This window comes from Ambystoma mexicanum, chromosome 12 (genome assembly GCF_040938575.1).
Source record: "Ambystoma mexicanum isolate Mex_15411 chromosome 12, UKY_AmexF1_1, whole genome shotgun sequence".
Taxonomy (NCBI): domain Eukaryota; kingdom Metazoa; phylum Chordata; class Amphibia; order Caudata; family Ambystomatidae; genus Ambystoma; species Ambystoma mexicanum.
The window spans coordinates 686,954,702-686,969,411 of NC_090936.1; the positions used below are offsets into that span (position 1 = coordinate 686,954,702).

Genomic DNA, 14,710 nt, shown 5'->3' on the forward strand with positions numbered 1-14,710 from the left:
GCCATTGGTATGGTCACATATCTATAGGGATTCTGTATCATAATCCAGTAACCAAACTCCAGTGTTCGATATTTCATAGTATCACTGCTTGCATAATTCCCTGTCATCAAGCTGGGAATCCTGGGTATTTAATTATGTTATTGCAGTACAATCATAAGACTTAAGCAAATAAAGATTGATTTAAACGTATATCTTGTCATTGTCATGTGGGTCCTTTTCACCCATGACATATGAGGTAATTAGACTTTGGCTCCATTGCAGGGAAGCTATCTTCAGATGCTTCATCACATGTCTTGTGCCCCATAGTTCTCTGAAGCTTTCTGAGCTTTGACGGCTTTTCTTGCCATTTGTTGCTGAATATTGCTTTTTGTCTGCATTTTTAATGATATGCAGCCTGGTACACTGTCCTAACAGGATTCCACTGGGAGATGCTGCTCCTGTTTGCTCCTAGCTTGGAGTTGTGTCATCTACCACTTCTTTCAGACCTCCTGTGAGATGTCTGCTGGATTTGTATAAGTTTGTGTTCCTTTAATGTACTAATTAATACAGACTATTTTCAATCAGATATCAGGGAATTAATTACTTAAGCATGTGAACCTATGAAAAGCACTAATGTTGGAAAACTATAGTTACAGGACTAACTTACCATTTTACTTTAATACAGGGACAGTTTATTAATTATATATACATTAGAAACGTTCTTATTGGATATTCACATATATTGATAAAGGCAACCATCAGAATATTGTAAAAGACTTGGTTATATGTTTCAGACATTAACAACCTTTCAAACATTTCAGCCTGCATTGGTGAAAAGTGTGTCATGCTGGGTTGTCAGAGGACTGCTTGTTTGTTGGACAAAGATTCTCCTTGTATGCTGCATTTGTAACTTTGATTTCGTCTACACATATGTAACATTAAATAAATGGCGTCAGTGCATGTTTTATGTGCAAGTATGTGAACAGCTTGTTTAAAAAGTGTTTATGCGTTTGTTTCTGCCCAGTTAAACTGTATGTGAGACAATATTGTTTTATATCTGCGTTTTCTTCTTTTTTCAGACATGATTTTATTGGAGAATTTACAACAAGTTACAGGGAATTGTCAAGAGGACAATCGCAATTTAACATTTATGAGGTGAGCAATGTATCATTTGAACATCAAGTTTGCTTTCAGACAGCACATGACAGTCATTCATCGTAAGCCCTGTTAACTGAAAGCCTGTACATATACATGAATTAGGTGATTTTCCTTTAATGCAATTTAAATGGATGCAGAAATGCCACTCGGGTCTGTAATAGTCACAGAATGATCTGTTTTAAAGCTCTTTAGTTGTTTTTTTAAAAGGGAAAAAGGAGTTTATTTTGTTGTGCATGTTCAATTTGTGTGCTAGTATTGGGCTTGTTAGTTTTTAGCAAACATGTGTGCTTTTGTGTGTATGCGCTGCTGGGGGAAAGCATTGAGTCTGATTTCTCAGTTGCATTCCTGCCCAAAGTGTCCAATTTTGCAAGAAAAAAATAAATACTGCCTGTTTGAAATTGTTGCCATTTGTAGAAATGGTGTACATTAAATTGTGTAAATTATTATTACATTTTTATTTTATTTTGAGGTGCCTATTTAAACAAATCAAAACCCAGTTTCATTAAAGAGGAAAACAGTATTTACCTTGACATTCAGTAGCCCCTGGGGTGATGCATGTGTGTGTGAGGGCTTATGTGTCACATAGCAGGCATTCAAGCACTTTGTCATTTTCTTTATTTGAATAAGTGATGAAAAACACAATTTGCAACACATTTCTTTTACAGAGCAAAAAATAACTACTGATAAGCACAGGAACCATTACAGATAAAATTACAAGAGAATACATATGAACTAACAAATTATGTTTCAGAGCAAGAACAAAAAAGGCAGTTATGGTTTCAAAACCACCCTAACTGTGCCATGCCATTGTGAAACAACCATAACTCGTCCACCAACATGCACTGCTTATGTCTCTTGTTGTGCTGGCTCTCCTGGGAAATCAAGTCTTGGAATAATGTTTACAGTTCTTTGGAGGTTTCTTTTGTGTTTGAAAATGAAATTTAAACTGACCTGTCGCACAGTACTTATTCAACCATTCTAGAAGACTAAAATAGTGTGAAATAAAACATGGGTTATTGGGTAACACAGGTTCTGGGGCCCGGACAAAGGCCAAAAAGCTAACGGGATCTTTCTCCATTCATAAGTGTGGGGTCAAGCCAAACAGAACAGACGGTGAAGGTAGCCATCCATTTGCTGCTGACAATCAAATTCTTACCCTTCGAATGGATTGTGTCCTCCCACGTATTCCTCATCTTATGATAATCGTATCTCGCCAGCTTCGCTGCTTTGGAAAACAAATTCTCGGCAGAGGGCGCTGTGCACGAGGTTGTGGTGTCGATGTCCCTTGACAGGCTCCGTACCGTGTCAATGTCACCATCAGTATAAGTAGCTTGTGCCGCGTCCGTTGGCTTCAGTTCTGTTTTTCTGATTGCTCTCGACTTAACGGCGCGCTTCGAAATTTTCTTCAAGAAAATGTCTTCTTCTACCTCTTCCACTCCCAAGAAAGGGTTAAAAAAATATATTGACTGTGGATGAAAAATGTCGATTACAGACCCTCATCGCGTTTGTCTTTGGTGCCTGGCTTCTGACCATCGAACCGGCGACTGTGGCTTATGTCTGTCAATGACGGAGAAGGCTCTTCGTGAGAAAAAAGGTAAACTGGCAGTGGGGCGGGAAGCTTCCAAGGCCTCTTCGAAGGCCTCATCAAAAAAACATAGAAAGTCAGGAGAATTGAAGGATTCGGATCGGAGTAAACATTCGAAGAGGTCTCGATCACGCAGTAGATCGAGACGTTCTTCATCTTCTTCGAAGAAGATGAAGAGGAGACATAGATCTCCCTCCTCTTCCTCTGATATGTCGACTAAATTGGTAAAGTGCCCAACTAAGTCGGATTCCCCAAGGAAATGGGATGAATTTGGAAGGAAGATGATGAAGGTCTTTGAGAATGCGGCCTTGACCCGCTCAAAGAAACCTTGAAAGAGCCAGACCCTGGTCGCTCCGTTGGACAACGCAGGAGAGTCAGAAACTACTGTGGAAAGATCCTGTAGTAAGGGGGAACCTTGAAAATCTCGACCCGAAGTCAAATTGTTGAAGGTTCTTTGAGAATCGAGTGATTCCCCAACACTGAGGAAGAAACTTAAGTCGTCGAAGCCCTCAATGGCTTTGTCAATGCCATCGGCGTCGACGGTTTTGACATCGAAGCCGAACGAGTTTTTGACACCTTCTTCGAAGACGTCATCGATGCCTTCGAAGACTCCTTCGATTCCTTGGAGGCAAATTCAGACACAGGAAAGGAGATTTACTCCTTTACCTAAATCAGACTTCTTTAAGTCTATATCTTCTATCTCTTGAGAGGAAAGTGCCTCAGAAGAAGAAGTTTCTTCTTTTGGAGTACGGTTTGGTGCCAGAGAGGTGCCAGAGGAGTTAATCGATCCAGAATCGAAAATGAGAAACCTGTGTGACACCCTTCACTCTGCTAGTGGCATTGATACGTCACCAGAGCTAGAATTTACAAAACCTGACTCTGCAGAACATGCACATTCAGGGTACATGAGTTTGAAGAATAGGGTTGTTGAATACATGGGCTGGGGTAGATCCTCACCCACATTTGATGAGGATGATATGACTGATATCCTGGACCAGGGCCCCCAGAAGGACCCAGTTCTCCCCTTCAATAGGGCACTTCAGAGGTCAGTGGAAAAATCTGGGAGGCTCCTGAGACTGCTTCTGCAGTTAACAGTAATATTCCTAAGAACTACAGAGCTTATAGTAGTGACCCTGATTACTTAAAGAGGCATCCCAAGCCTGAAAGTCTGGTTATTCAGGCAGCAACTTCGTCAAGACAAACAACCTATCCATCTATCCCCCTGGATAGAGAGGATGAGAAGGTGGATGCTTGGGCCTGCAAGGTCTTTACCTCGGGTAGCAGGGCTCTCACATCAGCAAATGTCACCTGTACCCTGGCCAGGTTTACCCATACCCTGTGGGACTGCATCACAGGGGCGGCTGATCATATTTCGGAAGGTGAGGGAAGGGGAAGGCTTCATGAATATTATAAAAGATGGCAAGGGGGCAACGGGAGAATGTCTCCAATCTGGACTGGATACTGCTGATAGCATCAGCAGATCCATGGCTGCAAGCACAGTGCTACGCAGATTTGCGTGGTTGAGGAAGTTGGGGTTTGCGCCTGATGTGCAGGCCAGGCTACTCAACATGCCTTTTGATGGCTTGAGGCTGTTTGGCAGTAAAGCTGATGAAAGCTTAAAAAAACTGCAGACCTACAAAGCGGCGGCTAAATCTCTTAGCGCCTCAATGCAACAGCCTTATTCAGGCTCATCTTTCTGGAGAGGTCGTTCTTTTCGATACTACTCCTCTTTTGGTAGAGGAAGATGACAGGCCATACAAAGAGGTAAAAGAAATGTCCCTCATGATGGACGAGGAAAAGGTGCGTACCAGCCTCAGGAACGGCAACTTTGCCCTCAGTCGCTCCTACAGCCGCCTCCAAGTGACTCTGAGGCCTTATCACACAAGACACCGCTGGGAGGCAGAATCTCACAGCATCTGAAAGAATGGCGGGGCATTACTTCAGATGCTTGGGCACTGGAGACAGTAGCTCAAGGTTACTGCCTTCCCTTCCTAAAAAGGCCTCAGGACCATCCACCGGGAACCAACTCTGTCAAAATTCTAGATCTGCACCTTCGCAGGACATTTTAACCCTCCTAGAGAAAGGTGTAATAGAACATGTAGCTGTAGCGGAGAGGAACAAGGGTTGGTATTCCCCATACTTTCTCATCCCAAAGAAGGACGGGGGATTGAGACCCATCTTGGACTTAAGAAACTTGAACAAGTGCCTCAGATCCTTCAGGCTCTCCAACTCCAAGACTGGTTGGTATCATTGGACCTTCAGGATGCTTACTTTCATGTGCCAATCCATCTCAAGTACACAAAGTACCTGAGGTTTGCGGTTGGCGGTTCTCATTATAAGTTTCGAGTTCTGCCATTCGGGCTGAACTCCGCCCGAGGGTTTTCACCAAACGATGGTGGTTGTGGCAGCGAGTCTCAGGAGAGGAGGCATTCACGTGTACCCCTACGTGGACGATTGGTTGATCAGAGTGCATTCTCCAAAACAAGTTCAGGAACATCCATCAATCACCTGTCACTCCCTTCACAAATTGGGCTACTCCCTCAATTTCAAGAAGTCCCATACGATACCATCCCAAAAGCTCCAGTTTATCAGAGCAGTCCTGGATACTTCCTCGGGCAAAGCCTCGCCTCCCAAGGTGAGAGCTGTCCACATTCTGCAGATGGTAACCAAGTTCCAAAATGCCCAACATCTTCCTGCCTTCGATTTTCTGAGGTTGCTCGGTCTCATGGCATCCTGCATTTTTCTCATGCCAGAGGCCCTATTGAGGATGAGATCCCTTAAATGGGCTCTCAGGACTCAGGGGTCCCAATTCTCTGGGAATATGTGGGATCTTCTGCAAGTTCCAAGCACAGTTGCTCAAGACCTTCTTTGGTGGGCTTGCAATGACAACATTCTCAAGGGAGAACCTTTTTGGCAACCATGGCCGGAGATAACTGTAGTGACGGACACCTCACTCATGGGGTGGGGAGTCCACACCACCGATCTAACTATAAGCAGTCATTGGTCTCCATTGAAGTCCAAACTACACATCAACCTGTTGGAGCTGAGGGTGATCAGACTAGTGCTGAATACCTTTCTGCCCTCTGTATGGGGAAAGAATGTCCTGATAATGACGGACAGCACAGTGGTGGCAATGTACTACCTCAACAAGGCATAAGGTCACTACCACTGTGCAGAGAAGCAATGTAGTTCTGGTACTGGGCAATTCATGAAGGAATCTCTAGCTCAGAAAGTCCTTTGAGAGATCTTCACCCTTTGGGGAACCCCTGAAGTGGATCTGTTCGCGACCAGGATCAATCAGAAGTGCGAACAGTACTGCTCAAGGGAATTTCCTCAGAGAGGAGCTCTAGGAGACGTGTTCGTGGTGGACTATGAGTTTCCACTTCTGTACGTGTTTCCGCCAGTCTTCGTGATTCCTCACGTAATCAGGAGGTTGAGAAAGTTCAGGAGAACCATGATCTTAATTGCCCCCCGATTGGGCCAGGAGGACGTGGTACCAGGACCTTCTGGATATGTCCATCTGCCCTCAAATACATCTTCCGGAAAGAGAGGATCTTCTCTCAAAAGAGGAAGGTCGGGTTCTCCATCCAGAGGTCAGTACACTCAACCTTCACGCATGGTTTCTGAGAGCTTGAGATTCAAGTATTGGGATCTTCCGGATGGCGTAATGGAGATTTTTCTTTCGGCAGAAGGCCAGCAACTAAATCCCTGTACTGTTGTCATTGGAATAAATTCAGTATCTGGTGCAGGTTTAAGGATGTGGAACCTTTTCAATGTGGCACCCCAATGGTCCTTTCTTTCCTTTTGCATTTTGCAAATCTGGGGCTCCAGATTGCCAAAATTAAAGGATATCTGGTTGCGCTGTCCATTTTCAAGCTCTCCTCGGAAGAGGTTTCCTACTTCAAAATTCCATTAATCATTCAATTCCTGAAAGGGCTCACTAATGTGTACGCTCCAGTCCCTTTTCATGTCCCGACTTGAGATTTAAATCTTGTACTTAAGTTTCTAACTTGTATACCTTTTGAGCCTCTGCATTCCTGTCCCTTGAGGCTTCATTAACTATCCTTCTTGTGGCCTTAACATCAGCCCGCAGGGTTAGTGAGTTGCAGGCTCTCTCATCCAAACCTCCATACACTACTTTTCACAAAGATAAAGTGGTACTTAAGGTTAAACCTTCTTTCTTACCAAAAGTAGTTTCTGACTTTCACTTTTCCCAAAAAATCATACTACCAACGTACTACCCTTCTCATCATTAGGGCAAAGAAGGGGAGAAGTTTCATAGACTGGACCCAAAAAGGGCTCTCAGTTTTTATATATCAAGAATGTCAAAATTGCGTCAGGATGACCAACTCTTTGTGGGTTATACTGGCCATAAATTGGGATTAGTGTTGTCAAAACAGACCATATCCCGCTGGATCATTTTGGCTATAGTTGAGTGCTACAGATTGGCAGGAAAGGACCCACCGGATGGGCTTCGAGCCCATTCCACTAGGGGTATAGCTACTTCTGCGGCTCTGAAGAGGGGAGTCCCTGCAGCGAATATTTGTTCAGCTGCAACATGGGCATCAATGCATACCTTCATGAAGCATTACTGCTTAGATGCTTCTTCTTCCAATGAAGGTTTATTTGCCAACGGTACTCCATTCCGTCCCTGAGAAAAATAATTAGTACTCCCTCCTCCAAAATTACCACTGTTATGGGAGTCTATCATAAGATGAGGAATACCTGGGAGGACACAATCAATTTGAAAGAACAAGTTACTTACCAACTGTAACATTCTTTCGACTGGATGTTCCTCCCACGTATTCCTCATCGCCCCTCCCATCCTACCCCGCAGTACAGTTTGTTAGTTGCACTTCTCTCTCACAAAGATTTTTTCAGTCATGAGGCACGCCTGGGAGTTCCTTGAATATTTCCTCGAAAAAACAGAACTGAAGCCAACGGGCACAGCACAAGCTACTTATACTGACGTTGATACGGTACGGAGCCCGTCGAGGGACATCAAAACCACAACCTCATGCACGGCACCCTCTGTCAAGAACATTTTTTCTGAAGCAGTGAAGCTGGCGAGATACGATTATCATAAGATGACGAATACCTGGGAGGAACATCCAGTTGAAAGAACGTTACAGTTGGTAAGTAACTTGTTCTTCTGCCCTGGGCATTTTTTAGACCGTCATAGTTATCGCTACCTAACAAGAGCATGTTTTGCTGTCGTTGTGCCAGCTCCCAAGACCCTGTTTCGGCTGTAGACCATCTACGTAGCTCCTCCCACCACGTTGCGACACTGGAGGCCCTGGAGCTTTTCCAGGCCATAGCGATTCGTCTTTTTGCCAGAATGTACTTTAGGTCCTTAAGTCTGTTTAGTGGCTTGTTCTTTTTGCTTTTAGGGTATGAGCCCAGGATGCACGCTTTGGGTGACTGCATGTCCAATGTAATGTCAGCCTCGGCTGCCTTTGCTTTGATTTGTGTCCAGAAGGCATGTATCGCCGGGCATCCTCAAAACATGTGGGACATTCCAGTGGAGGGTTCTTGGCATTTGGGACACGTCACGGCGCCCGTACTGCTGAATCTGGAGATGATGTCTGGAGTGAGGTATGCCCTATGAATGATGTAGAATTGTATGAGCTGAAATCGGGCATTTCTAGATACCTTTTTGTGGTAGTGTGCTATAACCTCCCACTCTTTGTCTTCGAACGGCGTGCCAAGTTCTAGTTCCCATTTTGCCTTGTTCTTGAGTTCGTGTTGTGTGGCACAGCCAAGCAGGTTCTCGTAGAGCCTCGAAGTTTCATGTCCGTCCTCTGCCGCACTCAACAAGTTCTCAATGACCTCATGCCCGGTGTTGGGGGTTTCCATCTCAGGCCATCATTTCGTGAGTCTGTTCACTACCGCTCCATGTAGGAGGAATTGACCAGGCGGTATCCCCGTGGTCTCCTGCAGCTCGGTGAATGTGAGAATGCCCTGGTCCTCCGCTAGACCTCCCAGGGTGGTGATTCCAAAGGGTTCCCATATGTTCCTAATCACCTTCTGGCCCTCTGGTCTGGTTGACATAATCACAACTATCGGGATCTGTGGGGAGTAAGGGGCAACCAATTTGGCAGTTTTGCAGGCCCGTCTCCAAATCCGAGTGCCCAGGCGGATTAAATATGAGTCTTGTTGTCTCACATCCGACTGGATCCAGAGTAGGTCTTTAAGCAGCTTCAGGGAGTCTATTGGTTGTAGCAGGCGAGCGTCCATAGTGGTGTCGTCGGCCATCCACTGGATCACCTGCTTCAGTTGGCCTGCTAAATAATAGAGTTCAAAATTGGGGATCTTGAGGCCTCCTTTATCATATGGTCTCTGCGTTGCGTCTAGGGCAACCCTGTACCTTCCTTCGTGCCAAAGAAATTTCCTGCAAAGTTTGTTTAGCTCTTTGAAGAATTGCTGCGGGATGTTGTACGGGACTTTGGTGAAGAAGTACAGAAGTCGTGGTAATGCTACCATATTGAGAAGCCCTGCTCTGCCGGCCACCGAAAGGGGCAACTTGCTCCAAAAGTCAATTGATTTAACTAAGCCTTCCTTCGCCTTCACAGTGTTCAGCTCATGTTCAGTTCTGGGGTCTCGGTAGATCCTAATGCCCAGGTATTTAAATGAGGTGGGTTCCCATTTAAGAGCTAGTGAGGGGTGGTGTTCCATCTTAGTCGTGCTTAGGGCTGCTAGAGGGTACAAGCAAGACTTATTGTGGTTGATTTGGATCCCCGTGCATCTATGAAACCCCTCCAATGTCTCTAGTATGTAGGGTAGTATGTGTTTGGGGTCCTTTAGGTAAAGGAGCATGTGGTCCGCGTACATAGAGACTAGGTGGGTCACCCCGTTTATTGTTATGCTTCCGTCTCTGTACTCCTGCCTAAGATATGCCGCCACAGGTTCGATGGCTAAGATGTAAAGTAGGGGGGATAGAGGGCATCCCTGCCGGGTTCCTCTGGAGAGGTTCCATTTGTCAGAGAAAGTGTTATTGGTTCGCACTCTGGCAGTGGGGTTTGTGTAGGTAAGTTTGACCCAATTTAAGAAGGCTGGCCCTATCCCCATCTTGGCCAGAGTGGCATGGAACCATTTCCACCGGACCGAATCAAAAGCTTTGGAGGCGTCCAAGGATGCCACCGCACATTTTCCCGGCTTACCATCTGTGCTGTATATGACATGGTGCAGCTTGCGTAGGTTTTCTGTGAGGAGCGACCCTGCACATACCCCGACTGGTCGTGGTGGATTAGGTGTGGGATGGCTACCTGTAGTCTCCTTGCCAATAGCGCCGTTAGTATCTTCTTGTCCACGTTTAGCATGGACAAGGGCCTGTTCGAGCCACATTCTGAACTGTCTTTATTTGGTTTTAACAGGGGGATGATGACAGCTTCGCACATGGTGTCGGGGAGGCGGCCCTCCTCGTACGCCTCATTGTTCACCTGGGATAATAGTAGGGCTAGTATGTCCTCATAGGTCTTATACAACTCACTGGGGGAGTCCGTCAGGCCCCGGTGTTTTCCCAGAGGTTAGTGTTCTGATGGTGGCCATGAACTCATCTGGAGTAATGGGACCATCCAAGGTCTTGGCAATGTGTTCATCTAGGTGTGGCAGCCTGATGATGTCAAGGACATCCTCAATTTCAGTGTCTGTGGGTGGTGTAGGGTCAGAGTATAGGGCCTGGTAGTACTCTTTGAACGCAAGGTTTATCTCAACTTGTGTGTGGGTGTTCAGGCCATCTTTACCCTGGATTAGGCAGATGTGTGTTTTGGGGATTTGGCGCTTATATAACCACGCAAGCAGTTTCCTTGGTTTATCACCTAGGGTGTGGTTCCTTTCAGTATATTTCGCATAGCTTAGTTTCCCCAGTGTCTCCCAATGTTATAGGCAAGCTTGTTTAAGTTCTATTATTTTATGCATATGGGCCGGGTCTGGGGATGGCGTTGATTCTAGGTCTTTCAGCTCTGCTTCAGTACGCGCTAGCAGAGACGTGGTGTGTCTTTGGGCCCCTCTGGCGGCGGCTATCATTTCTCCCCTTATCACTACCGTGTACGCTTCCCATGCCGTGCTTATGTGTTGGACCCTGTCAATGTTGGTTTGCCAATAGTCTGTCGTGCCTTGTCTGATTTGTTCATGGAAGGCTTTGTCTGGCAACGCCTTGCTTCAGAGTTTCCATGTTGGGACGGGGGGACTAGGGGCTGTTAATGTCCATGTGGTTATCAGTGGGGAGTGGTCTGACAGCACCCTGGCCAGGTACTGTGTATCTTCGAACAGGGCTATGTGTTCCTCACAGACGAATAGGGAATCAATTCTAGTGTCGATTTTGTGTGGGGGTGAGGAAAAGGAATAGGCTCTGGTTTCGGGATGCTGTTCTCTCCATAGGTCTTTCAGGGCAAATTGTTGCGTGAGGGCATTTAATATTTTGGCGGGTGGGGAAGGGCAGACATGCTTGCTGTCCGATCTATCCATACGAGGATCCAGGATCTATCCATACGAGGATCCAGGGTGCAATTGTGGTCGCCTCCCCATATTATTATGCCCTCTCTTCTTGGGCTCAGGCGGGCGTACAATGAGCGAAAGTAGACGGTAGCGTCATGGTTAGGAGTGTAGGTGCTAATTAGGCAAAGGTCTCTCCCCTCGATGGTGCCTTGTATCAGGGCCATTCTGCCCTCATTATCCGTTGTGGTGTGAGTCAGGGTAATGGGAATGGAAGGTGCGATCCATATCAGGACTCCTCTTGCGTACGTGGAGTACGCAGGGCCTATTAAGTGCCCCTCCAGACTTTGGCCAGCGCTGCTAGTTTGGGTGTGTTTAGGTGTGTCTCTTGCAGCAGGGCGACTCCAACTTTGTGGCGTTTCATGAAGGAGTGGATACAATGCTGTTTGACGTAGCTGTTTAAGCCCCTGGCGTTCCAGGACATCATTCTGATTTTGTCAGCCATGGTCTACGTGTGGTTGTGGACTTGTGGGCGGTCCATGGGCGAGGTCTCGGGTGGGCCCGGTCAGTCCCATAACGATTCTGCAGCAGATGGTCTCGGTCTGTTTCATATACAACTTTAACTGGGTTCCCATCTTGGGGTTCCCTTCCCGTTGAACATTAACCTTTAACTTTCCTTTAAACATAACACATTTAGCGAGGTTTCCCCCGTTCTGACTATCCCGTTTCCGCTCCATAGACCTAGGTCTCTTGGTGCCCTACGGGCGGGTGAACTACCCAAACTGTTCCTGGGGGCAGGAGTAGCTCTACTTCTAGGGGTGCACTATGAAGTATTTTGTGTCTGGTGTGGCTCCGGTTATATCAGGGTTGCCGCGTTTCGTCGTGTAGAGCTGTATGCCTGGTTAGTGCTGCCTGGGGATGGTGCGGGTGGGCTCTCATGTTGCTGATAGTTATGGTTTGCGCTGTTTCGGTTCTAGGTCGGGGAGCAGCTCCCTGTCCATCCATTCGCCAACTTCCGCAGGGGTGTGGAATAAGTGGGCTCTGTTGTTATGCAGGACTTTCAATCTAGCCGGGTAAAGAAGCATGTAACGCAGGCCTGCGTTTTTCAGTCTGGCTTTAGTGTGAGTGAATTGGGCCCTGATCCTTTGGACCTGTAGGGTGTAGTCGGGATAGATTGCAACCTTCGCGGAGCCTCTTTGTATGGAGCCGCCCAGCCTTGAGAAGGCTAAAATTGTTCTCTGTCCTTATAATTAAGCACTTTGGCTATGATAGGTCTGGGCGGGTTTCCCGGGGGCGGTCGCCTGGTAAGGGATCGGTGGGCTCTCTCTATGGTGAAGCCTTGTGAAAGCTTCCCTGCTCCGATTTCTTGTATGAGGAGGTCTTCGAGGTAGTTCGTGGGGTTGTTGCCTTCGATTCCCTCGGGCAGGCCAATGATTCTGATGTCATTTCTACGGGCCCGCCCTTCGGCCTCGTCAGCTCTATCTTCCAGGTTCTTCACCTTCTGTGCTAGGGCGTCTACTTCTTTCAGAGGTTGTGTTTTTGAATCAGTGTTGTCTCGCACTTGGGTTTCCAGAGCGTCCGTTCTACTGGCAATGGAACGCACATCTTGCCGCAGTAGGTTCAAGTCAATAGCCACAGCGTCTATTTTTTTTTCCATGGTTTTCTGGAGTGTCATGATAGCCGGGAAAGAAAATAAAGGGTGCCTGGCGGGGTTCTGATATGCCCAGGTGGGTACATATATTGATAACACAAATAATCAGGATGCGAGATCCTCACAAAAATCCACAGTTTTTGGACATATTTATTTCAATCTCAAAAACCAGTGTCTTAAATTATTACAAACTTTCGCTAAGCACGAAAGCGATACCGGACAGATTTCAATAAAAACATAGGGAAGTACAGTTGTGCACCCTCATCAGGATGTAGAGGATGAGTACTCTAGTGACAAGCACATATGAGCATACAAAGTAGGTGACACAAGTAACTCAGATCAGTGCTGCCCGAGGCTGTTCTTCAACCCGGGTGTGGTTTTTAAACAAAAACAGTGTACACAACACGAAATTAGAAACATAAAACAAAGGGTATTTTCACAGTTGTGCCACAAGTGATCGACACAGTTGTGTTTCGGCCACAATGGCTTAGTAGAAGCTTGTAGTTGTGATGGCCTTCATCAGGAGAGACTAGTTACTTTCTCTGCAAAATATGTACGTGAATACACATGTGGTAAAATCATACACGTGCATGTTTAGTTTGCTCTGGTTTTTCTCTCAGAATGACATATATATGGATAAGTATAGAGAAAGCTTGTAGTTAATGCTTGTGGCATCACTGTCCTCCAACCACATGAGACCACAGGGTCATGTTGATTCACACAAGCCCCTTACCAGCGAGCTCGCTCGCCTCTCTCGTCTATGCACTCCCAGAGACTACCTTTCCCATAATAGATCCCATTGTAGTTCCTTCACTCTATTCCACACTGGATGCATACACCCCAGACACGGGATGGATCCCGTTGAGTGACAGTACCAAGAAGCCTATCATAGGGTGCACACGACACCTTCACGAGTCCTCCGCACACCCTCACTGGGATCGGCCCAGCACATGGGGGGCGTGTCCACCCCCCAGTCATATCTGCTGATTCACGGCAGGCAGCCATTTCCATCGCCGCCGTGAACCCAGCTAGAACTAAAAGAATGTGAATCAGGTAAGCCAGGCCCCGGCTGGCCCCAGAGCCCCATCACTCCTGTACATTACCAGACCGTTGCACTTTTGACACGTCTTGTTTCACCAACTGTACTTCTCGCCACCATAGTGCTCTGACAGGGGCATACTTTTGTGTCTCCCTCTCTCTAGATCAATGGCTAATCATAAGCCCAGCGCCGTTTGAATCCGGTTTCCCCGGCACGGCCGATCTACACCCATTGGTGTATCTTTCCACACCACCAGACCTAGGATTACACCCAGGTCTTCTCCCAGAGACGACCTTTCCCATAATACATCCCAGTGTAGTTCCTTCACTCTATTCCACACTGGATGCATACACCCCAGACACGGGATGGCTGTTACGCTCACCTGGTTCCCACGGGGGCGTCGACCAGAACTGAGCCGCTGTTGTTTCCACCAGTGTGACGTGTAGCGCCGAGATGACTGACTGGACTGGCCCGCTCTGCCTAGTTTGTCTGGCTCGCAGGAATATTCTTCTGCAAAGGAGAAGGGGAATTAACCACCCGTGGAATTGAGTGTCAACCCACCTTCCCCACTCCCGGTGTCTTCCCACAGATCACTCTTGATGTCCCCTCCTTAGTCTCACCTGATGGTTTGGAAGGATGAGCTCTCCATCTTGCGTCGACCGCAGGGGCGCGTTAATGACCAGTTACTTCACTGGCGTAGAGGAATTGGTGAGTTCCAGTATTGACTGTAAAGTCCAATTGTTCATAAGAGTTCAAATGTCTGATCTTCACTCTGTCCGATTCCTTGCAGGTTGCCGATTAATCCACTCGAAAATTTCCAAATGGCAATTGGTAAGATTCAGGTAAGTCTATTGTGGTTTTCCCC

At 46.7% G+C, this 14,710-nt stretch overlaps 1 protein-coding gene across 3 annotated transcripts in view; it reads left to right on the forward strand.

The window, feature by feature from the left end:
• CPNE8 (copine 8) overlaps positions 1-14,710 on the forward strand; it is a 2,424,038-nt gene that overhangs the window by 1,751,945 nt on the left and 657,383 nt on the right. For all 3 annotated transcript variants that reach the window (XM_069629223.1, XM_069629224.1, XM_069629225.1), the window contains one exon: positions 1,059-1,134. In XM_069629223.1, the coding sequence (XP_069485324.1) occupies positions 1,059-1,134 (76 nt within the window). The remainder of the gene's footprint in view (positions 1-1,058; positions 1,135-14,710) is intronic.